The sequence below is a fragment of the Mustela erminea genome, chromosome X (assembly GCF_009829155.1).
Source record: "Mustela erminea isolate mMusErm1 chromosome X, mMusErm1.Pri, whole genome shotgun sequence".
Lineage (NCBI taxonomy): Eukaryota > Metazoa > Chordata > Mammalia > Carnivora > Mustelidae > Mustela > Mustela erminea.
The window spans coordinates 7,075,100-7,098,180 of record NC_045635.1 but is presented as its reverse complement, the minus strand read 5'-3'; the positions used below and the strand labels follow the sequence as shown (position 1 = coordinate 7,098,180).

At 44.5% G+C, this 23,081-nt stretch overlaps 1 protein-coding gene across 6 annotated transcripts in view; it reads left to right on the top strand.

The window, feature by feature from the left end:
• The window catches only part of MID1 (midline 1), a 338,332-nt gene that overhangs the window by 262,827 nt on the left and 52,424 nt on the right, over positions 1 to 23,081 (top strand). For all 6 annotated transcript variants that reach the window (XM_032330088.1, XM_032330089.1, XM_032330090.1 and 3 more), the window contains exon 3: positions 9,895 to 9,990. In XM_032330088.1, the coding sequence (XP_032185979.1) occupies positions 9,895 to 9,990 (96 nt within the window). The remainder of the gene's footprint in view (positions 1 to 9,894; positions 9,991 to 23,081) is intronic.

Sequence of the window (23,081 nt, the reverse complement as noted above, 5' to 3'; positions counted from 1 at the left end):
TATAGACATTAATTATCCCGTGCTCTAAGGCCCCCTTTGAGGTGTGATTTATGATGAAGAAAAAAACCTGAGGAAAACAGAATTGATGGAAAAAGGAATTGATGAGTAATTCCCCATTTGGTGTGTACCTACGACCCAACGCTTGATGCTTAGTCACAGATTGGAAAGAACTGACTAATCCTTGTGCTGCGCTTTCTTCTTTACCTACTCTTGGCCATGCTCTTGCTGTAACAACCTTGATTCCAGTTAAGATCCTTCCTGACTCTTTCCCGGCCTGAATCTTCTGCTTCTCTGAACAGAAGTTGACTGCGGAACCTAGTCAGACATCGGCGTTTCACCCATGATTTCAAGCTTTCCTTTTTTCTTTCATGAGTTAAAAATTATTTTGGTAGCCAACAAAAAGAGCCTTCGCCTTCAGAATTTTGAGTACCTAAATGACTGAAATTTTAGGCACACTTACACTCTCATAGTAGGGATTGAAAATGTTAAGTGAGTTGGATTTTTGAAATTTTAAAATGATTGGGACCAGCAGAGCAAACACTCTGTATTAACTAATAGTTATTATTAGTTTATTGTTATTATTAATTTGAATATTAGCTAATTTTATATATAGTTTTTAGATAATAATCTTATTAGATTATTAGATTATTTTTTAAAGACATTTCTATTGTTTCTAAGGAGACCCGTTTTCTGTAAAGGGCCAGTGTTCAAGTCTGTCATTCTAGCTCATAAGCAGCAACAGACAATCTATAAACAGATGAAAAGTATTCGTGCTCCTGTAAAACTTCATGGACAGAGAGATTTGAATTTCATATGCTCTTCATGTGTCACAAAATTTTACCTTCTCATTTAAAAATGAAAATCCATTCTTAGCTGGCAAGCCATACCAGCGCAGGTGGGGAACAGGGTTTGGTCTGTGGGCCATGCTGTGCCAACCCCCGGGCTGGGAGATTAATATTTTCCCCAACTTGAAAGCTTTTTTTTTTTTTTTTGAGTAAAAATAAGTAACTACTATTAGTCCATTTCCCGAAATTCCCATAATCTTTCCACTATCTAATTCTTGACCGACAGTTGGTTACCTCTCTTGAGTCAGCCCCACAGATGTGCTGTGTCGAGATTGATTCATGTCCCCGAATGGGGGCACATAAGTAGGGAAAAGGGCAGCAGGACAGCTGCCCAACGGGACCTTCGTGGGCCATTTTTACCTTTTACCCAGGCCATGATCTCCAGAAATGCTTTCTGGAATGCTCCATTGATCGAAGTTACAGTCATTTTCTCTGAAACATTTCTCTGCAGGCCTCTGTGTTGCAGTGGAGGTAATTATTTAGAATTTGGGGGATTTTCAGAGGCTCCCCATCATCCAGCTTCCTTCACCTCAGTATTGATTCTCAAAACTAACAAATATGATTATGAGTCAGTTGCTCACCTCTCTTATTATGGGCGGAAGTAGCACCCGGGCATGAGGAGTGAACAAGAAAGGCCACTACATCTGTAGTACCTGTAACGAAGTAGTTTGTAGTCAGATCTGCTAAAATTATAACTAGGTGAAACTTATCTCCATCAAAATTTGAAGCCATTTTAGACCATAAATAGTATTTAAAGATTGTTCTCTGTATATTATTGACGACCGTATTAGAATAATAACCCCTGAATTCCTGGTGATGGACTTTATAAGTACATAGAGCAGATTCTGCGCAGTTAATATGGAAATTCCAAATAAAACCTGACAAGGTAAATACAGTATCGCATATCAAAATGGCTTAAATTGTAGCCCATGGAACACTAGACTTAAATTTGTATGCAGATTGGGTTTTATTATGTTTTTGAAGTTCCCTGGGCGGCCTGTCTTGCCAGGGCATTTGGAAATGTTAACTATCATAACCAATGAAAAAAGGCATTAAAAACTAAACCCGGCATAAATCACACGTCCTCGTGGTCTGTCATGAGTTGAACCTGAAGATAGCCTTAAACTCCCACAAGGTAATTAAAACATCTTAAGTGTTTAGTTACATATAAAGAATTTATGCTTTTATGCAGGTGGCATGTGTTAATACGGGTGTGTGTTTTCATATTAAGGATTGTGATTAAAGTTTCTTAGAAGAAAATATATGGATTGCAGCACTCGACGTGCTCATATCCTGATCGCGCCGGAGTCATGGTGGTATTGGGTGTCAGAGCGCCAAACACAGTTTCTGAATGTCGCTCTGAATAGTACGGACTGAAACAAGCCAGATCTGTGTTTGCCTTGAAAGGTATCCAGACTTAATATTATACTTTAAAGACATTCTAAAGCATCGGCTTTAGAGTAAGAGCAAACATTCTGTAAGGCCTGGATCAACCCAAAAGGAGTTACTGAAATCTCCTGTTTCAGGCATACATTTTAATAGTAGTGCTCAATGACAAGTCATTAATTCCCTGCAACCCGACTCTTAGGGACAGGTTCTCCGAAGGCTAAAATGAGCAGTATTTTTGTCTGCTTACCTTGCCATTTGATTAGGTATCCGTGTGTGTCGAAGCACAAAGCTCGGTTTTACTATTCTCGGCTGGTGTCCGCAGCCCTGAGCGCCTGGCCCTGTTGAGGTCGGTGTGAAACCTTGTGCCCCACCAGGGATTGTTAAATTGTTACATTATCAGCTTCCTGAACACTACCTAACGTAAAGGAGGTGCATTATGGCTCTGTGAAAATGCATTAGCGGTGTATGCGTGAAAAACAAAAATTATGGGAAAAATTAATCATCCTTGAGGCAGAAAAGTGTGTGGGGCAGCCTCATTGTTTAAGTAGGTCATGGCTTACAACTTGGCCTTTTCCAGGTTTGACATGGATCTTATCGTTGGCTTGATATTAAGAAACCAGATCTGGGGGCGCCTGGGTGGCTCAGTGGGTTAAGCCGCTGCCTTCGGCTCAGGTCATGATCTCAGGGTCCTGGGATCGAGTCCCGCATCGGGTTCTCTGCTCCGCGGGGAGCCTGCTTCCTCCTCTCTCTCTCTCTGCCTGCCTCTCTGCCTGCCTCTCTGCCTACTTGTGATCTCTCTGTGTCAAATGAATAAATAAAAAATCTTTAAAAAAAAAAAAGAAACCAGATCTGCCTTTTAGAAGGACCATCCTTGTAGTTTTACTTTTAGAAGGACCATCTTAAATTATTTGTATTCCTCTGCTTTGGTGGTAGTGGTGGTGGTAGGAGGCATCTGGTGAATTCCATCGGCCAGCTGGGTGCTTACGAAAGCCTCATCTGTCTCAACAAAGACACATTCTTAGCACGTCCTTCCCCTTCGGAGAGTAAGCAGCGCTATGAGAAACACAGCTGGGGAAGAGGTCATGAGTTAAGGCTAGGAGCAACTTGACTTTGCTTTTAGGTGGAATTTGGACTAGATGAGTCTGTGATAATTGCTAGACTATTTATCTAAACCCATGTTTATTAAAATTTGCTCAACACTGTAGTATTTGCCTTTCCAGAAACCTTGTGGTCTTAGAGAGTTACACGGCATCCCTTTCAGAATGCTTCTTGGTTGCCAAGCCCCTCTTCTTGGGCTCAGACTCAATGCTACCAACGAGAAAGGCCCTCAAGGGGAGAAGACAATGTTTGAACAATCTGTAGTAGTTGTTAAATGAACTAACTAGTTAGCTGATTTACTACATTAGATTTCAGAAGAGTCGTCTAGTGGATATTCAGTCTTCCCTGCTAATTGTTCCCACAGTAAATATTGGAGCACTTCCGATGGAAAGGGACTAAGCTGTGATGGGTATACAGCAGGCACTCAATACGTACTATGGTTTCATTATGCCCTCCCCTTAGTAGTGGAATTATTTCCTGCTGTGCAGGTGCATTCCAAAGGGAAGAGCGTGTGCCCAGGCCCAGGAAGGAGCTTGGCCTACGGGCCGAATCTCAGTCACCACCTGTTTTTTGTAAATAATGTTTTATACTGGAACAGAGCCCTGCCCATCCGTTTCTGTAGAGTCCGTGGTTGCTTTCTCACTAAAAGGGCAGCAGAACTGAGCAGTTGCAACAGAGAGGTTGTGGCCAATAAAAACTAAAATATTTACTACCTGGCCCTTTCCAGAAGTTTGCTGACCCCTGTTCAAGACCCTAGCGCTGTGCCATTCAGCAGTAGAGCTGCTTGCTGTGTGTAGCTGCCGAGCAGTTGACATGCTGAATGGTGTGAATTGAGATGTGTTATGTGTATAAAACACCTACTAGATTCCAAAGACCTAGTAAAAAGAAACAAAGAAAAAGAATGTAAAATAGGTCATCAGGTTTTGGTTTTTTTTTTTTTTTTTTTTTTTAACATCTTGAGTAATCTCTACCTACATCCAATGTGGGGTTTGAACTCACAACCCTGAGATCAGGAGTCACATGCTCCACTTACTGAGCTGGCCAGGCGCTCTGGCTCATCAATTTTTAAATATTGATTTATAGGTTGAAATAACATTTTGGATATTGAATGAAGTAAAATATATTCTGAAAATTAATTTTAACTGGTTTTTTATTTTTTATTAACACGACTATTAGAAAAAAATGTTTTTAAAGATTTTTATTTATGTGACAGAGAGAGATCACAAGTAGAGAGAGAGAGGAAGGAGCAGGCTCCCTGCCTAGCAGAGAGTCTGATTCGGGACTCGATCCCAGGACCCTGAGATCATGACCTGAGCTGAAGGCAGAGCCCCAATCCACTGAGCCACCCAGGCAGCCCCAACGACTATTAGAAAATTTAAAATGTGATTCACATGGCGGGAATGGCCTCAGGGGAGCATGCCGGTTTCTAGGGCTCTGAGGGTGTTAAGAGAGCACCCAAGGAAATGGTCTCCTCCTGGCCGAGAGTCTGAGTCCTGCTGTCAGTCTGATGCTCCCATCCATGGGAGGAATTGGGTGTCAGGCCTCTGGGGTCCAGAGCCTGAACACCCAACCTAGGGTTAGGGTTTGGTCCTAGGAGGATGGCAGGCCTGAGGTGCTGGTGTGGACTCAGGTTCTCAGAGGGCTGAGTTGAGGGCATTGTTCTGGCGGCCCAGCAGGCTCCGGGATTGTGGTGTGGGGGTCCTTGGAAGGTGTGGGTGGCTTCAGGGGGCATGGAGGTTTCTCCGGCCAGGAGGGTTCTGCACAGGCCATGTGGCCCATGTGTGGTCCAGCCACACATGGCTGACATTGTATTTCCAGGGGCTGCTGGTTTAGAGCCCGGAATTTGGACGATCTGTGACCTCTAGAAAAAGCTAGAAAGAGGGGAGAGGACACCTGGGTGGCTCAGTCAGTTAAGCGCCCAACTCTTAGTTTCGGCTCCAGTCATGATCTTGGGGTCCTGAGATCAGTCCCCTGGCCGGGGCTCCGCGCTCAGTGCAGAGTCTGCTTGTCCCTCTCCCCCTACTGCTGCTCCCCCCACAGCTCTCTCTCGCTCTCGCTCTCTCTCAAATAAATAAAATCTTAAAGAAAAAAAAGAGAGGGGAGGTGGAGGAAGAGAAAACAATCTCTTGCAGTTGCAAATGTCTTTTAAGACCAGTGAACTCTTTAGTCAATGTGGCTATTCCTCATGAGAAGGAAAACGCACGAATAGCGGACTAGGATTATTTTCCTAATAAGGTTTCAGTCGAGTTCTCCCAGAAGAAGACCCTGGCTCAGAATCCATGTTGGAAGGCGACCCAGGCAGCAGCTGTAAGGGAGAGGGGAAGCGGGACCACGAAGGGAAGGAAGCAGAAAGAGGGCGTGGGTGGGAGCCGCTCGTCGCCACCGGCACCTGGCCCCGCTCCGTGGGGCTCCCTGAAGGGCTCTGTGGGCTGTGACTCAGACGGTTCCCACCCGGGATGTGAAGGAAGCCAGGCTTTTCATCTACCTACTTACTGCCAGTAGTTGCTGACTGAAGGCTGCTCCTAGGGGCATCAGCCTCCCCACTGCCCTCAGCCCCCCAGCGCACCCTGCCCGGGCCCGAGGAAACCCTGGTGCCCGAAAGAACAGGTGTTGGCAGCCCAAAGCCACCAGCAAGCCCGAGAGCATCCGAGGCCCGGGGTTGGGCCCCTCTAGTGCGGGGCCCTGACACCAAACCGAATGTTTTCTCCCATAACTCATGATTTCAACAAACGTTTGCATAGTTCCTGGTGTATGTGTTCATTTCCTCCCCTGAGTTTACCAACAGCGCAGGTAGGGAGCTCCGTCCACACGCGCACCCCCCGGGTGGGGAAGCTGGGCCCGGGTGGCGTCCGTCCGGGAGAACTGAGCTGGGATGGTGGCCCCAGTCTCCTCACCCCCTGCTTGTGTGGTCGCTCAGGCCAACTCCTTGGATCTCTCCAGAGCTCAGCTCCGTAAGGAGATGTAAATGTATTAACGTTTTCGAGGCGAGAACAGGAAACTCAGACTATTTTGTGGGTACCCCATAGAATTCCGTAGATAGCCGTAGGGAAGTAGATACTTCTCTACACTTAGTCCCAAGACTCTTACGCCAAAAAATATTATCTCTCTTTTGCACAAAGCACAGTCAAAATTGGGAGGTTATAGGACCTGCTGACCGCCACACAGGATGTGAGCGATCCAGTTAAATTCTCAAAAACACCACAGAAGTCCCCGTAGTAGAAGCTTATGGATGCACGGTTCACTGAGGACTGGATTTTGTTACCTCCCCATTACCCGGGCTCTCTTCAGAAGTGTTGTCAGTCCCTTTGGTACTTCTTGGAAACAAGTCTCTCTCCCAGCTTCATTTCCCTTTATTATGCTTGTAAGTGACTCGGTAATTCTTTGTGGACTTCAGTAACACTTGTACTATTTAAATTTGAATAACCCCAAAGGATCCAGATAGGTCAATGTGTTTAAACCACAGGCTTTAGTCTACATATTAGCTGATTAAAAACAGATTTTTATACATGATGTATACTTAATAAAAGGCGGGGAAGCAAGCAGATGTTTGTAAAATCTAAATGTGTTAGATTCTATTTATTTGGCTCTCTTTTGCTGACTAGCTTTAGAAAAATCATACCTGTGATCACCGAAGAGTAAACAGTTAGATGATGTATTTCCCTAGAAATTTCCTGCTCAGAAGGGTCAGCCAGAAAGGCAAGGAAAAAGATTCCCTGAGATTATCATACCAAAAGAAGTTGACAAATATGCCATAAAGGAGTCACGTCTAGATTAAGGACACTGAGTAATGGAACGCCTCAGAATTAGTCTCTAGTCTCTGGCCATAAAGTGATTAGTAGCTGTGATTCATTTCATCCAAACAGAAAAAACTTTTGGCTGTTGTCTGCGTTGTGGTGGTGGTCTGCGTTGTTGTTAAGAGCTTCGAAAGCAAGGTTTTCTTCGATGCAACCATGAGCTCATGAACTTGAACTTTAATCACTCTGTCTGGTTCCTCCTCCGTCTTTCTGTTAAGGTGTCCCATCCTTTCAGTGGGAAATAGTTATTTTTCTCCTTTAAATTATTTGTATTTGAGACGCTTTGCATGTTTCAAAGCCAAAATTGAAGCATTCTTGTTGGTCTTCCAGTCCTGATGAAATAAGTACCAAACCTCCGTCTGAATTCTGAGCACATGAGAACTACAGATAAGATATTTTCGAATGGATTTTGAAGAGTAATAATCAAGTTTCAACATAAGTGGAAAGTCTCCAAGGACCGGAAATGAAAGGAGCTGCAGAATGGCGGGGAGGCTGAAGCTGGGCTACTCGGGAGAAGTGGAGATGGGACGGGGCGGTGGGAACTGGGTGGGGGAACGTGGTGGAGAGTGTCCCGCATGGGGCAGAAGCCTTAGACTGTCCCACATGCCCGGAGGCCAGAACTCCCCATGGAAATACTGGACTCAAAGGGTACCTCCCACCTTGTCTGGAATTGGAGCCAGACAGAACTCTCAGGAACAGAATGCCTCAGGGAGGCCCTGAGTCAAACCGGGATCAGTGCCTCTAACACACGGGCGTCCTGTGGGAGTGCCCTCCCTGGGGAACCGATCTCACGCCCTAACATCAGAGTGGGCAGCTCATTTGGCTGTGCTGTGCCAATCCCCGGATCCCAGCCCAGGGAACAAAGTTTGCATCAGATGAGCTGTCGGACAAAGATTGTAAGATACGAGATAAAATCAGACTCTTGGGAAACGTCACGCAAACACAGGAAAGTAGGGATTTGCCTTTTTTCAAGTAAGCTTAAGAATAAATAAGTGTGTTTAGTTTTCTTGAAATTATGAAGGAGGGAACTACCTATCCTGGGAACAAGAAGAGAAGGTAGTTCAAGAAAAGGGAGGTGTGATAAAGAATCCACTGGAAACGAAAAATGTGGTCACTGAAATGAAAAAATTAGGCAGTAGGATAAACACCAGATTAATAAGCAGAACTTGTTTAAGAATGACCAGAGAGATTTCTGTTTCTGACGTATAGATTTTAAGCATTAAGTAAAAGTGACTCTTTTCGTGAGTGTACCTTTCGAAATCTAAAATTTTATAAAGTAGAAAGAATAAATGCTTTCAGAAATTAATTTCATGGCATGGTGAACTGTTATCACCTTGATGAAATTATTGATTTTCAAAATACTCTCTTCAAATCCTCTTTCACAGATGGCATTATAAATCCTCAATCTGTTTTCTTTTCCATGAAATTTCCTTCTGTTCCGTCTTTTCACTGTATTTGTGGAATTGTGTAACTAGTAAAACACGCAGTCACCCTAATCCTTTGCCGTGATCTTGGTTCGTGACATCGTTCTATCCCCCGTGACCCCCGCTACCTCCGTCCCATCTTCCCAAGAAATTCCCATTGTTGTTCACCAAAAACTCCATGGCCCATCCTTCCAGCCTCGGCGGAAGGAACGTGTCCTCTGGAAAACCTAACTCGTTCACAGCACTTCCACACCCCCTGCCCCACCATCTCCTGGTGGACAGGGCGTAGGAGTTTCTGTTTGTGTTTCCCCAGTATCTCTCAGAGTCTGGCAGTAGTAGAAGCTAAATAAATACTTGTGTGAATGGACAAGTGAATGAGTGGCATCAATGAAGAGCGTGCAGAACAAGAAGCGGGTTATTATGGTCGAAAACTAGATTTAATGGTCATTACAGGTAACTTTAAATTTGATGTTCTAAGGAAATAGGAAGTAATTCTAGATTTGTAAGCAGGACAGTGATATGAAAAATGTGGCATTCAAGAAAATTTAATCTGGCATTGATATGTTGATAGACAAAGAATAGAAGCATGTACGATAAAATGTACTACGAGTGTGTAAATGTGTATGATGAGGACTTCTTGTATCTTGTAAATGCCTATAAATAGTCGTAATGTCAGCAGTAGCTGGATAATTTAAACCTTCCTCTGAGGGACTGACCTCAGCCTGCCCGTAAGATGGTAAATCCTAAAAATCCAATAATAGTTGATTTGCAGTGGGAATATATTCCTTATAGTATTGCCACTTCTGAGTCAGGTAAAGAACTAGAAATCCAATTACCTCTTTTCTCCCTAGTTCATGACCTATAGCTAATTATTCCGGTAAATGTGCCCAGGTTCGTACAAGAAGGAGGGAAAAAAGAATGAAATTTGAATCTTTTTTAAAGGTTCTTTTAAAGGCAGTTACTCAAAGTCGAGTTTAAATCTATAAATGCAGGGCGCCTGGGTGGCTCAGTCGGTTAAGTGTCTGCCTTTGGCTCAGGTCGTGATCCCAGGGTCCTGGGATCGAGCCCCATGTTGGGCTCCCTGCTCCGCAGTGGGTCTGTTTCTCCCTCTTCTGCCCTTCTGCCTGCTTGTGTGCGTGCGTTCTCTCTCAAATAAATAAATAAAATCTTAAAAAAATAGATCTGTAAATGCTTAAAGCTGCATAGATTTCATTGAGGTTTCTGAAAAAAGGATCACATTTTCCTGAGTATGAGTAATTTGGTTATTAAAGGTTTATAATACTTCAGGATATGGCACAATATTTTCAGGATTCAGAATAATATTCTTCTTCTCTTTTTGAACAGCAAAACTTAGAGAGTAACCTCACCAGCCTTATCAAGAGGAACACGGAACTAGAGACCCTTTTGGCTAAACTCATCCAAACCTGTCAGCATGTGGAGGTGAGTGTCTCTTTGTGCTGTGTTTCACAATTATACCCTCCTTGCCTTTACATTTTTAAGGTGGGAATCTTTTAAACATTAGATCTTTTGCAGAAGCCAGATATAAAAGATGGGCAGAATTGGAAAGAACTAGGGTCTCAGAGACTCTCTCCCCATGCACCGCTTTGTCCCACCTCCACGACAGCTCTATCTGCTGCGGTGGCTTTACTTAGCATTCCTTTTTTTAAAAAAATTTTTTAGTGTGTTATGTTAGTCACCATACTGAACATGATGAGTTTTTGATGTCATGTTCCATGATTCATTGTTTGCATATGACACCCAGTGCTCCATGCAGTCCGTGTCCTCCTTAATACCCATCACCGGGTTAGCCCATCCCCCCACCCCTTCCCCTCTGAAACCCTCAGTTTGATTCTCAGAGTCCATATTCTCTCATGGTTCATCTCCCCCTCTGATCTCCCCTACTACATTTTCCCCTTCCTTCTCCTAATGTCCTCCATGCCGTTCCTTATGTTTCACAAATAAGTGAAACCGTAGGATAATTGACTTTCTCTGCTTGATGTATTTCACTCAGCATAATCTCCTCCAGTCCCATCCATGTTGATGCAAAAGTTGGGGATTCATCCTTTCTGATGGAGGCATAGTACTCCAAAGTGTATATGGACCACATCTTCCTTATCCATTCGTCTGCTGAAGGGCATCTCGGCTCCTTCCACAGTTTGGATATTGTGGACACTGCTGCTATGAACACTGGGGTGCATACGGCCCTTCTTTTCACTCCATCTGTATCTTTGGGGTAAATACCCAGTAGTGCAATTGCAGGGTCATAGGGTAGCTCTATTTTTAACTCTTTGAGGAACCTCAAAGAGTTTTCCAGAGTGGCTGCACCAACTTGCATTCCCACCAACAGTGTAGGAAGCTTCCCCTTTCTCCCCATCCTCTCCAACATTGTTGTTTCTTGCCTTGTCGATTTTGGCCATTCCGACGTGTGTAAGGTGGTATCTCAATGTGGTTTTGATTGGCTAATGATGAAGACCACTTTATCATGTGTCTGTTAGCCATTCGTCTGTCTTCTTTGCAGAAGTGTCTGTTCATGTCTTTTGCCCATTTTTTGACTTGAGTATTTGTTTTTTGAGTGTTAGCATTCCTAATGTTATAGATTTTAATTGCCTTGACAGAGGGCATCCAGAAAAGCACTGTGTAAAAGGTGTCGTATCAGTTTCGCTGAGGCTGCTGTAACAAATCCCCACGAACTCGGACGGCACGAGATTATAGAAATGTGTTCTCTCATAGTTCAGGCAGCCAGAAGTTCGAAATAAAGCCTTGCTCCCTCAAAAAATTCTAGGGGAGGACAAGTCCATGCTTCTTCCCACCTTCTAGGAGTTCCAGGCAATTCTTGGAGTTCTTGGCTTGTATCTGCAGCACTCTCACCTCTGCCTCTGTGGTCCCATGGCCTTCTCCCTGTGTGACTTTGTGTCTGTGTCCAAATCTTCTCACAGGACACCAGCCATTGGATTGGAGCCATCCTAACCCCAGGGTGAATTCACTTTAACTCAACTACATATGTAAAGACGCTGTTTCCCAACCAGGTCATATTTGAAGATACCAGGGTTTAGGACTTGAACATAATCTTTCTGGGCAGGCAGGCTTGTGGGGGGGCACACAATTCAACCCACTGCAGATGTACATTCAATGTATCTTAGTTGTCAGATACATTTCCATGAAATGGACCACTTGTTGGGATTAAGTCAAGAGTATTCAAGCAGCAGTGACACCAAGGACAAATCGCAGAACCCGGATGTTTCTAATCCTCTGCTTAAAATGGATTCATTTTGGTGGGGGGGCGTTGGGTGGCACATTTAGTTGAGCATCTGGCTCTTGATTTCGGCTCAGGCCATGATCTCAGGGTCGTGGGATCGAGCCTTGCACCGGGCTCTGCGCTCAGCTTCTCCCTTTCTCTCTGCTCCTCCCCAACTCGAGAGTTCCCTCTCCCCCCACCCCCCGACTCAAATAAATAAATAAAATCTTAAAAAAAAAAGAATGGATATGCTTTTGGCAAGGGTCTCTCCACGGACTATTTTGAGCCTTGTTGATTAAACAACATGGTAAATACCAGTGAACAAGCATAATGTTTTCATTATTGTAGGGCACAGTGAATGTGTTATAGGAATAAATGGGTGAACTAAATGGAATGATCCATTGCTATATTTTATTTTTATGAAGTGATGGCATTTGATGTTTAGGACAATAAGAAAGAATAATTTCTCTTCAATAAAAAAAAAATTACCTGTGTTTTATGGGGAACTTTTACAAAGGCTTTATGGATTGGGTGATTATTTCATTCAATTTCAGCTAGTTACTTCTTAAAGCATTTAGTGTCTGGTTTCTATTATGGCCTGTAGTGATTTCAGAACAACTGTCTCGCTCCTAATGCAATCTCAGTATGGCTTGAATTTACAAAATGCTATTCATTTTAACATGGAAAATTACTTTCCATAATGTTCAGTCATTTCAAAGTATAGAGAGAAATTTACCAGCAGATTTTATTTTTCTTCCAAAAGTTCAGATATTTAGTTGTGATAGAGGCTCTTTAAATAAAGCTATTAGTGAGTTGATTGTACGCGCCATTGAAAGTTATTTACAAGGAGTAAAGAGTATGTATTCTTTTCACTGGGTTTCTGTATAAAGCCTTAGGAATGGAAAGGAATCCTTGTGGGTGAATAAATTTGGTATTTGGGGAACACATTCTGGATAAAAATTAAAATTAATTATGGGTAGAAAAATGATAGTATAAGTACCTATCTTTTTTACTCTTATATTATGTATTTCTTATTCATAATTATTAATATTCTTAGTGTAATTTTTCAAAATATTGAGCATCTGGTTCTCATGCAATAATCCAGTGAGTCTGTTGAAGATTTATTTAAGGCACTGATGAAGGCGTCAGCAAGGTTGTAAGGCTGGCCTGAAGGAGCAGAGCAGAAGCCAATGCCCACACACGTGGGGTGCGGGGGGCGCTGGGGGCGTGGTGCAGGGAGAAGGGCGCTGGGACCAGGTAGCTAACTTAGATGCAAAACTGGTTCATGACCCAAAGGGCTGGGAAGTCATAACATTTGGGCAAAATGAGTGGTATTGCGTTGGTTCTCTCCAAGTTAATGTTTAACTTTGCAGAGACTAAGTCTGGATCAGGAGTGAAGAGAAAGCCGAACCCTATGGCCTGGCATCCTGGAGAGCTACAGGACTCTTCCTTGGGCCGCCTTGGTGGGTTATGTGCTAGTATGATCTAGCGCGATCTAGCACGATCTAGTATGATCTAGCGCGATCTAGCACGATCTACTATGATCTAGCGTGATCTAGCACAACCCCATAAGGACTCGCAGTCTTCTTTTCGCCTTATTTCCCGGTTTGGGATAATTTAGTTTAACATAAATTTCCGCTCTTCCTGTTCCCATCCCCGTTGATCTATGAGTGGTGTTCACCACACACACCTTTCTGGGCGAGGACGTACATTTTAGCCTCTGGCCAGTTACTTGGGTTTGTTCAAGTGTGACGCTAGCTCGTTCACTCGGCTCACGTGTAGGGGGCATCTGCTGTGTGCGTCACACTCTACTAGGCACCAAGGAGACCAGCCGGCCCGCGGAGAGCTTATGGTCCTGCTCAAGACCCAAGAAGAACTGCAATACAGAATAGAAAACTACCGGCTGTAGCGAGGTGTGGACTTGGTACTTGGAATTTCCAAGAAGCAGGACATTTCTTCTAGCAGTGGGGGGGTGGGGGGGACGACAGAGCAAGCAGTTCGTTCTGCGGAAACAGGTGTGTGCAGGGCATCGGTAGGAACCAGCTTTTGAGAGATGGAGAGCGGGGTGGGCTTTAATAACCCCATCGTTCTCTGAACTTGTATTTGGTCCTGAAGGCTTAGTGAGGGTTCACGGAGTACAAAGACCTGGGTAACGTTCCCAGCGACAACCGGCATCCCCAGTTCTTTTCAGTAAAGGCTATTTTGGGCTAACAGAAAACTAACACGGATCGCTTAGTGCAGAAGGCACTGAGCGCGCAGCCTGGGGGCGATCCCCACGGCCCACTCGTAAAGTGCAAAGAGCGAGTGGAATGTGTTGGGCCCTTTTAAATCAGCGCAGAGCGGACAAGAATTTCCTGGTTCACATCCGAGGTTCCGGGACTGTATTTCTTCCTTTTCCTCTTCCTGAAGGTGTCCTTGTGTTCGGGGCTGAGCCTGCCGAGGGAAAATGACCCCCCCTGACAGGCGACTCGCGATTGTTGTAAATGAAATCAATGAGTTCCCACCGAATCCTGAGGAAGTGCCACATCCTTCTAAGTCCCACCTCCTTCCTGGGATTCACTGCTGCTTTTCTTGAGAGTGAAAAGAGTCTGAAGGGCTCCCCCATCCCCATTGTTTCCGTAACTTGTTTTCACAGTGAGGGTTAGCAAGTGAAATGGCTTTTTGAGGGTAAGTACCAAATCCTTTTAAAACTAGCTGCAGGCTCTTTGGGACTCAGGAGGGGGAGGCCCTGAAAGGTAGCAGGTAGACTCCCAAGAAGCATGCGGGGAATGTGCTGGCTTCTAAAAACGGTGGGTTTTTGGCCACTGGGTTTTGTTCTCGTTAGGAGAATTGGACAGAGGGCCGAGTTTAGTAGCTAAGCAAATGCGGATAGGTGTCAAGTTCTCAACACCAAGTTCCCCGAATCGAGTTCTTTCAAGGGGCCTACGACACTGGACACAAACAAGATGTTCATTTGGGGAGTTACGGGTGACCCGTGACTAAATACACAGAAGGATGGTGAAGAAACACTGGGGAACGGTGACTAATTAATTGCCAGAGCAGCATGGAGAAAATAAAGGCTCCTTCATCTGACCTCACCATCCTTGCCCAAGCTCATCCTACAAGGGGGTTCTCCAAGCCAGCATCCTGCCTAAATCCTGGCATGAGCCCCTGTGGCTTATCTTGCCTTGTTTGTAATTATTTTTTATTTTATTTTAAAGATTTTATTTATTTATTTGAGAGACAGAAAGAGAGTATGGGTGGGGGCGGAGGGGAGGGGCAGAAGGAAAGGGAGAAGCAGCCGAGCAGGGAGCCTGATGCGGGGCTCGATCCCAGGAGCCCAGGATCACGACCTGAGCCGAAGGCAGATGCTTAACCGACTGAGCCACCCAGGCGCCTTGTAATTACTTTAAAAACAAAAACAAAATTCCTTTTGCCGTTGTTTTTTAGACTAAGTTTTTGAGTTATCTTTTTCTTTGATTTTAGTGAAACTTTGCTCTCTTGCTGACTTTCTCTGAGCTCTTCTACTGCTAGATGACACAGGCAGTGACAGTCTTCTCGGGGGTAAACTCAGTGCCATTTAATTAAATTTTTGCTCAGATATCAGGCTCCCTAGATTGAGAGAGAGGAGGGTGATGTGTCACAGTAGCTTGTAAGAAACGGCTAAAAAAAAAAAATTGATTTGGGAAAATAGGGGTCCGTAAAGACTTTTTCAGTCATTTACCACATCCTAAAAACATTCAGTTATAAGCTTTGAAATAAAGGGGAGAAAGCACTGGGTTAAAAAGAAAGATGAGGGGCGCCTGGGTGGCTCAGTGGGTTAAGCCTCTGCCTTCAGCTCAGGTCATGATCTCAGGGTCCTGGGATCGAGCCCCGCATTGGGCTCTCTGCTCAGCGGGGAGCCTGCTTCCCCCTCTCTCTCTGCCTGCCTCTCTGCCTACTTGTGATCTCTCTCTCTGTCAAATAAATAAAGAAAATCTTAAAAAAAAAATAAAAATTATAAAAAGAAAAAAAGAAAGATGAAGTTTTAAGTTTAAATTATTGTATTATGCAGTTTTACATGAGAGCATTCCCTGCTTCTGTATGGAAAACCTTGGCACTTGCTTTGTGTATAGCCATTGGCTAGAGACTAGCTTGTGATCACTGAATGTGCCATTTGCGTCGTGGACAGGTGTCTGATCTTAGATAACATACGTCATGCTGGGGGCCAGCTCGAATGTGCAGTCATAGTCTCTTGTCACCTGCAGATAAGGGTTGGATTCCCTCCCCACTGGAGCCTTTGTGAGAATGCTCTCAAGGTAGAACGAGATTCGGAGTCTGGCCTCATTAAAGCACATCAGGCAGCCCACGGTCATCCATGGGTCTCTACGTAGACGGCTCTGGAATGATGGTCATGTGATAGTACAAATATAGTGGCATTCAAAAACTGGATTATGAGTCACTATGGTAAAGGCTGCTCTCCCAAGTTCAAGTCTTAGGATTCCCAGGACAGACAAGAACTCTTGGGCTGCACTGAACTCCATTCTCTCCAGAGCAGATTAGCTACTGCATGTGTGTAATGGCTACATGTCCAGTTTATTCCTCATAGTTTGCTCAAATTGACAGCTTGTAAAACAAACTTAACTTTTCTCCAAGGAGATTAAATGTAATTGTTTATTAAAGTAGTACCTAGGGGCGCCTGGGGGGCTCATTCGTCTGCCTTCGGCTCAGGTCATGATCCCAGGGTCCTGGGATCAAGCCCCACATCAGGCTCCCTGGCCCTCTGCCCTTCCCCCCAGCTTGTTCTCTCCCCTCCCCCAAATGAATAAATTTTTAAAAAATCTTTGAAAAAAATAAAGCAGTATGTAACACATACATGAATGTCTTTCCTAGATTCAATGCTCTTGCCTTAAAAAAAAAAAATCCAGAAGCATTGGATGCTGCTACCTTCTTAGGTACAGTCATGACACATAGTGAGAAAAGATTGGTAGAAAATGTTCCGGTCTTCTCTTGTTTTGGAGTAAGAGATGAATCTTAGGAATGAAGGACTACAAGGCTTGGTCAGTTTGGCATTACTCTCGGAATACCATTTCCAAATTTCAGCTTTGGAAGTATTTTAAAACCGTGATCCAAAGCTCTCCTCATCTGCTATTCTTTCCAGTTTGGATGGGAAGAACCATTGTGTCCTTTTCAGAATCTGCACCCCCACCCCCCCAACCAGGTGGCTTGGAGTGGAGTGTGAGCACACGTCTGTACCTCTGAAGATAATTCCTTGGACCTATTTGAATTTAGTAATGCAGATTCCCAAGGCTAATACTTAAATGTGAAATAATTGGCCTTAATTGGGGGCCCAGTGCATGAGCAGTGAGAAAAGAGAGAAGGCGTATATCTCCATTGGTTTCTCCCCATAATGATCACGTCTCCCCGCCACTGTTCCACACACAACCTCCTTGCCTTAAAGCACTGGGATGCTTGACTGGAGCAGGAGGGATGCTTCTGGCATGATATAAAGAATAGGCGGGATGGGTCATGGCAGATCTAAACAAATGGCCATCGTGGTTGTCACGGGATAGCAGTAAGGTGGACGGATCCAGCGGAGAGAGAGAGTCAGCGGTGTGAGAGGAGCCGTCCCAGATGAGAAGGTGACTGTCAGGTAGAAGATTGAGTCTCATCACGCGCCCGTCATGCCGTTCAGAAATGAGCCTGATTCCAACCACCGATCCATCATTTTGTCATGGAACTAGTCTCTTTTGTTTCTGGGTCTTAGTATTTCGTTTAAATTATTTTTCAACAAATGAATATAAAATTGCTTTTTATGGTAATCAAGCTGAAATTATCTCTGTACATAAGATAATTACAGAGTGTGAGAGAAAACGGGAAATGTCATCTTTTACCTTCATTTGATTCACTTCTAGTTTTAATTGCTAAATGTTATAGGGAGAACTGAAGAGCTCTGTTCTCATTTTGAAATTCTCCCGCAAAATAATTGAGTCATGCATAGAAAGGGTTCGTTAACAAGAGCACAATTGTAGCATTGATTATTTTTGTTTGAAACAGAAATATGAAATTTTAAACCCAGCTATTTAAAAAGCCTGAGGCTACCACTGTGTGTGAAAAGCTTTCAGTGAGGAGCAACGCAAATAAAGATTTTTACAACCAAGTGAGGTAACTTCCCAGCCTGGGAATTTATGATAGAGCTTTTACCATGCTTTTAAGAGTATTTTCACTAGATAGAACATCAGGTTTATGTGTATGAGGCGATGAAAACCAGGGAAGCTCGGTTGGAGGCCGTGGTAAGCCCAAGGAAGCCTTCCACGTGTTTACTTCGGCAGGGAAGATGGCACCTTGTTGGTTCTTGCGGGTGTTGGAAGGTGATTACCCGAGCTCCTGTTACAGGTCCACAGCAGCGTGTGGCCTGTGGTGTGGGGGAGGCAAAAGTGGCAGGACTTACGCAGACATATGCAAAAAGAAAAATGACCACTTAGTAAGCTCCTACCGTTGCTTTCTGATGTAATGATCCCAGTCCTGTTTTGAGGTCAATGTCATTCAGGTGACCATGGAAATGTGACTTGTAGGCAGACATAATCAATTCCCCATAACAAGGGCCCCGGTGAGTATGCCTCCGTGGGGCCAGTGGGCCTCCAGGCTTTCTGAGATTACTCTTAGATCTTGAACCATGAATCCCTGACCTGGTGACGCCAACTTCTTTGAGATGATCAGTTTGCTTCTGTTAGTAAGGAAAGTTCTTTTTTTCCTCCTCCCCAGGAGGTTGGAGAAGTATGTGGAAAGATGAAGACCTAAACCATATCTGTAGAATCAGTATTTTGTATAACAGTTTGGAACTAAAACCTGTGTTTGTATTTTAAGGGTTTGTAGCATTTAAGAGAAATGGCACATTACAAAAATTTGACAGGTTAGCGTTGAGAGTCCTATCTGAAACATGTCATTTGTTTTAGACCTGTGATTTTTTTAAGTTAGAAAGTATAAGATAGTTTGTTGCAAACCACTGTTGGAATGTTCAGGAGAACTTGAGTTTCACTACATTTGTAAGTTTCGTTTATTAGATTTCTAAGAGCTACTTAAGGATGTGAGAAGGTTTACCTTGTTAGGGTTTTAATTTTACCCTGTTAGGCATTTAAAGTGCTTATAAAGTAAGTTGAATATGTTACATTTATAAATGCAATTTAAAATGCTACAGGAATTTGGCGATAAAAATCAAAACAGTGGTTACCCATGGGGGTGAGAATAGACTGGAAGAGAGGCTCCAGGGGATGGAGATATTTTTTATCTTGATTAAGCTGTTGGTTATCAAAATGCGTTGACTTGTACCTTAAGATTTAAGCATTTTCCTGTAGGTAAATTTACCTCAATTAAAAAAAAAATGTGTACAGGAATTCAATCAACTAATTTATATATGGCGCTGATTGTTCAATGGAGTTATGTCTGCTCAGGTTGAGCTAGTTAAACATTGATTCAGGACCCCCTGAGAGTGATTATTCTTGGTTTTATAAAATTTCTTGGATTTATGAATAGAATAATGAGATTCATAACTTGAATCTAAAAGCTTAAGGAAAACTGCACAGTGATTTGTTGATATAGCTACAGTGCTTGGGCAAATATCCTCATGGTCTTTAAGGGCGCGTCTAATTCCCTCTCCTAGTCGGTTAGACTCCCCAGGAGTAAGATAGTATCTTTCTCTTCCTAGTACCTCTGGCAGTTAGCACAAGGCACATGGCTACTGATGAGAAAACAGACGCCTCCCAGCGAGAGCAGCTGCCTCCGTCTGGCCTCCTCCCTCTCACTTCTCAGTGCATTCGCGTAGATCTGAGCATCAGGTAAATTCTCATCCTGAAGGGCAGGGAAAGGAGGCTTCTTGAGAAGACCATATGCAGGACAGGGTTGGTGTGATGCCAGGTCTCAGAGGCAGTAGCAGGATGGGTGATACACACTGGGAGCTCTTCCCAGCACAAGGGCTTTGTCACCGGAAGCAGGCTAAGGGAATGGGGTTGGCGGAGGGAAGTCAAGAATGCCAGAACTCTCCATTGGGTCATTGCTGAGCCCTTAAAGGAGGTCACAGTGGGTCTTCCCCATCCCCTTATAAATCGGTCTCTTTCCTCTTGATTTTCTGGGATAGCCTTTCTATCCATTCTGGTTTGTAAAAGACAAAATAACCCCAGATAGCCACTTTGAATCAAGTTGGGGGAAATCTTTGTGAACGCTTTCACACATGGAAGATGGCTAGTCAGCCCAGGTCTGAAGATCATTTATGGGGTGACATTTTCAATATCAGATTCTCTTTCTCTCTTCCCCACCCGTATCGGACTATCTTGATCTCCAGTGCACACGCACACGCACGCGCGCCTTGTCATACCTCAAAATCGGCAGCTGACAGACTTCTGAATTCTATGGCCTTTCCTTTTCTCTTCCAGACCGGGTTAGATTCACTTTCCCCTGTCCTTGCGGCAAAGCCCGTCTTGTACAGTGATAGTGCTCTGCAGTTTCCCTCTCCCCTCCCTTCCACCACCCTCGTGACTTTCACCAGCACCACCACTACCACGTGGCATTGCAGAAGAAGACCTTAGGAGAGCAAGGAAGCATAGACAGCTTCATTCTTCTCTTCTTCTTCTTCTTTTTTTTTTTTAAAGAAGGAGTGAGAGGGCACATGGCAGAGGAGGGGGAGAGAGAGAATCTTAAGCAGGTTTCACACCCAGCATGGAGCCCAACGTGGGGCTCGATCTTATGACCCTGAGATCATGACCTGCGCCAAAATCCAAGAGTCAGACCCTTCACCGACAGAGCCATCCAGGCGCCCCAAGCATGGATAGCTCCACAGAGAGATGGTGCAGACCGATGAGGACAAGAATCCAAAGGAAATCAATTAGGAGAAGGTCAAGGAAAGATTCCTCCCCCCAAAGTTAAGTCTCCAAATTCACCTTTTGCCAGCTCTCCGTGGTAGACCTCAATGTCGCTTTTCATTAAGGGCAGTAAGTTATAGCTGACTTTGGTGTCTCTCTGTCCAGTCCCAGATAATTAATTCAAGATACATGCTCTTTGCACCCTACATGTTGTTGAAATCTACATCCTTACTCCCCTACAGACATGCTCTGTTTTTCTTCTGCTCTGGTGCCTTTCCCATCTTCCTCACCCCGGGTTTCCCAGCTCCCGTCTTGCTCACTCTGATCTTCAAAGGCCAGTCTCACTTCCATATTCTGAAGCAAACCTTCCCCTGCTACTCACACACACCAGTTGCCCCATTTCTGAAACCCTCTGGAATCATACCATCCAACTGAAATATGATGGGAGCCATGTGTATAGTTTGAGATCTCCAAGTAACCGCATTTTTTTAAGTAGAGACAAAGAGGTAAAATTAATTTTACTGGTACATTTTACTTGACCTGATAGATTCAAAAAATTGTTATTTCAACATGTCATCAACACACAAAGGATTCATATACATGTTTCATATTCAGGGCACACCTCAGTTCAGACTGTTTCAAGTGCCCCCAAACCACAGGGGGTTGGTAGCTGCCATGTTGGACCACAGAGCTCTAGAACTTTCTAAGCCCATGGTTTAGCAGTTAAGTGTGTATGCAGTCGGCGTGTTTGCTGGTTGTTCTCTAGTGAAGTCACTGTCTTTGGAGGGCAGAGTTTGTCCCGGTCCTAGTGTGGCACTTTTTTGCATACTGTGGGCACTCAGCAAGTCTGTGGATTGCTTCCACGTTACCCCCGCACACCGCTAACACTCGTGGAGAGATGGGTGTGTCCTCATCCCCTCTCATGTACATTGCCCAGCTACTAGGGCCGTCGCAGAGATCTCTGGAAAACAGCAGCTCTGGCCGCCCTATGCTTGAAGTGGAGAGGGAAGTAAAACTTGCAGCAAAGCGGGGACTGCATCGCTGGCACAGTCACGGCCGCGCTGCATCGAGACTCATGTGCGGTTCCTCGTTCTCTGCATCGAGCTCGCAAGGGGAGTGCTGGCGTGTTTAGTTTGGTGCAAAATGTTTCTTCCTTTAGCGTGGTATCGGAGAAGTACACCGCCGAAGAGGGGCTTTCCCAAAGGAGGGTGGTTGCTTTCGTATCTGTGACATAGCCTCGATCTCAGCTCCGCGGAAAGGTGGGGCGCCCGGGCTAATGCTGGCAGCAGCCGCCAGCGCCAAGAGGACACATGCGAGGCCAACCTAAGTCAGGCTCTGGCCACTTAAACAAAGGATTGCTTTAATTTTTGCCGAATACACTATTTTTCCTTCTGCTTTTCATGAAATGGCCTTAAAGAATTCCTCTTGTTTGTGGTCTCGAAAAAATTAGAACTATGCCCATGAGGCCCGCCTTGAAGGGTTCTAGTAAACAATAAGAAGGCTTTGTTCTTGGTAATAAAATTAAAGCAAGCAGTGTTTCCATTACCTGGCAGGATGCCGCCTCCCCACCAGCCCCTGATCCTGAGAAACGTAAACAGAGCATTTTGTTTCCCAGTTAGGAGGTGAGAAGGCGACATCTGTCAGGTTTGTGTATAGAAATATAGTTGACCTTTCAGATAATGGAGAGAGCGAGCAAGAGAGCGAGGCCCTTCTTTGCATAATCCCTGACTTAAGGATTTTAAGATTTGATTTTACTCTAGAAGACTACCTACTGAGGCTTAAAACTGGAAAGCCAACGTTTTAGAAAGACAGTAGTAATTAACCAATGAATTGGAATGATGGAGAAATCTAGGGGTCTCTAGATAAAAGAAATATATCTGTTTTTTTTTTCCTAAAGTCCGACTCACTAGATTTCATGGATTTTCTTTGCTGGGTAACTTTGCCTGCCGCTTCTCAGATGTAGACCTATTTATGGTCAGTTGTAAATGAACCTTTGTGGGTTGATTGTGGCCCTAAGCAAAAAAACGACCAAGGTCAGGATAGAAAGCACTGTCAGTTACAGACTCTCTTCAGCCCTGCAATTAGTCCGAAGTCGTTGGGGCTATCGAGTCAGCTGGGTGAGTGTGACACCGGTGCCCCAGACATCCTCTAGAGCTCTTCTTAAGAAATGTCCCAATCATAGTCCCCTCTAACGTAGGTGCTTCTGTCTGAAGTGGTCAGCGCCATGGCCCTTAGAGCACTCACCAGTCCTGTGTCTGCTGGCCCGAGAGCTTCCTTTCCTCTGGAAGCTGCTAAGATTCCAACTGGTGTCTCCCCCACCGAGGTGTCCCCACCCACCTGTTAATTCCAGGGGAGAATCGCTGCCCAGCCGCCCCCAACAGCCCTCAACCGGCCACTGATGGGAGACAGGACATGCGTACTGCACTTTCTCCCCGTCAGCTGTTCTCGTCTGCAGTTTCCCCGAGCCACCCACTGGGATCAGT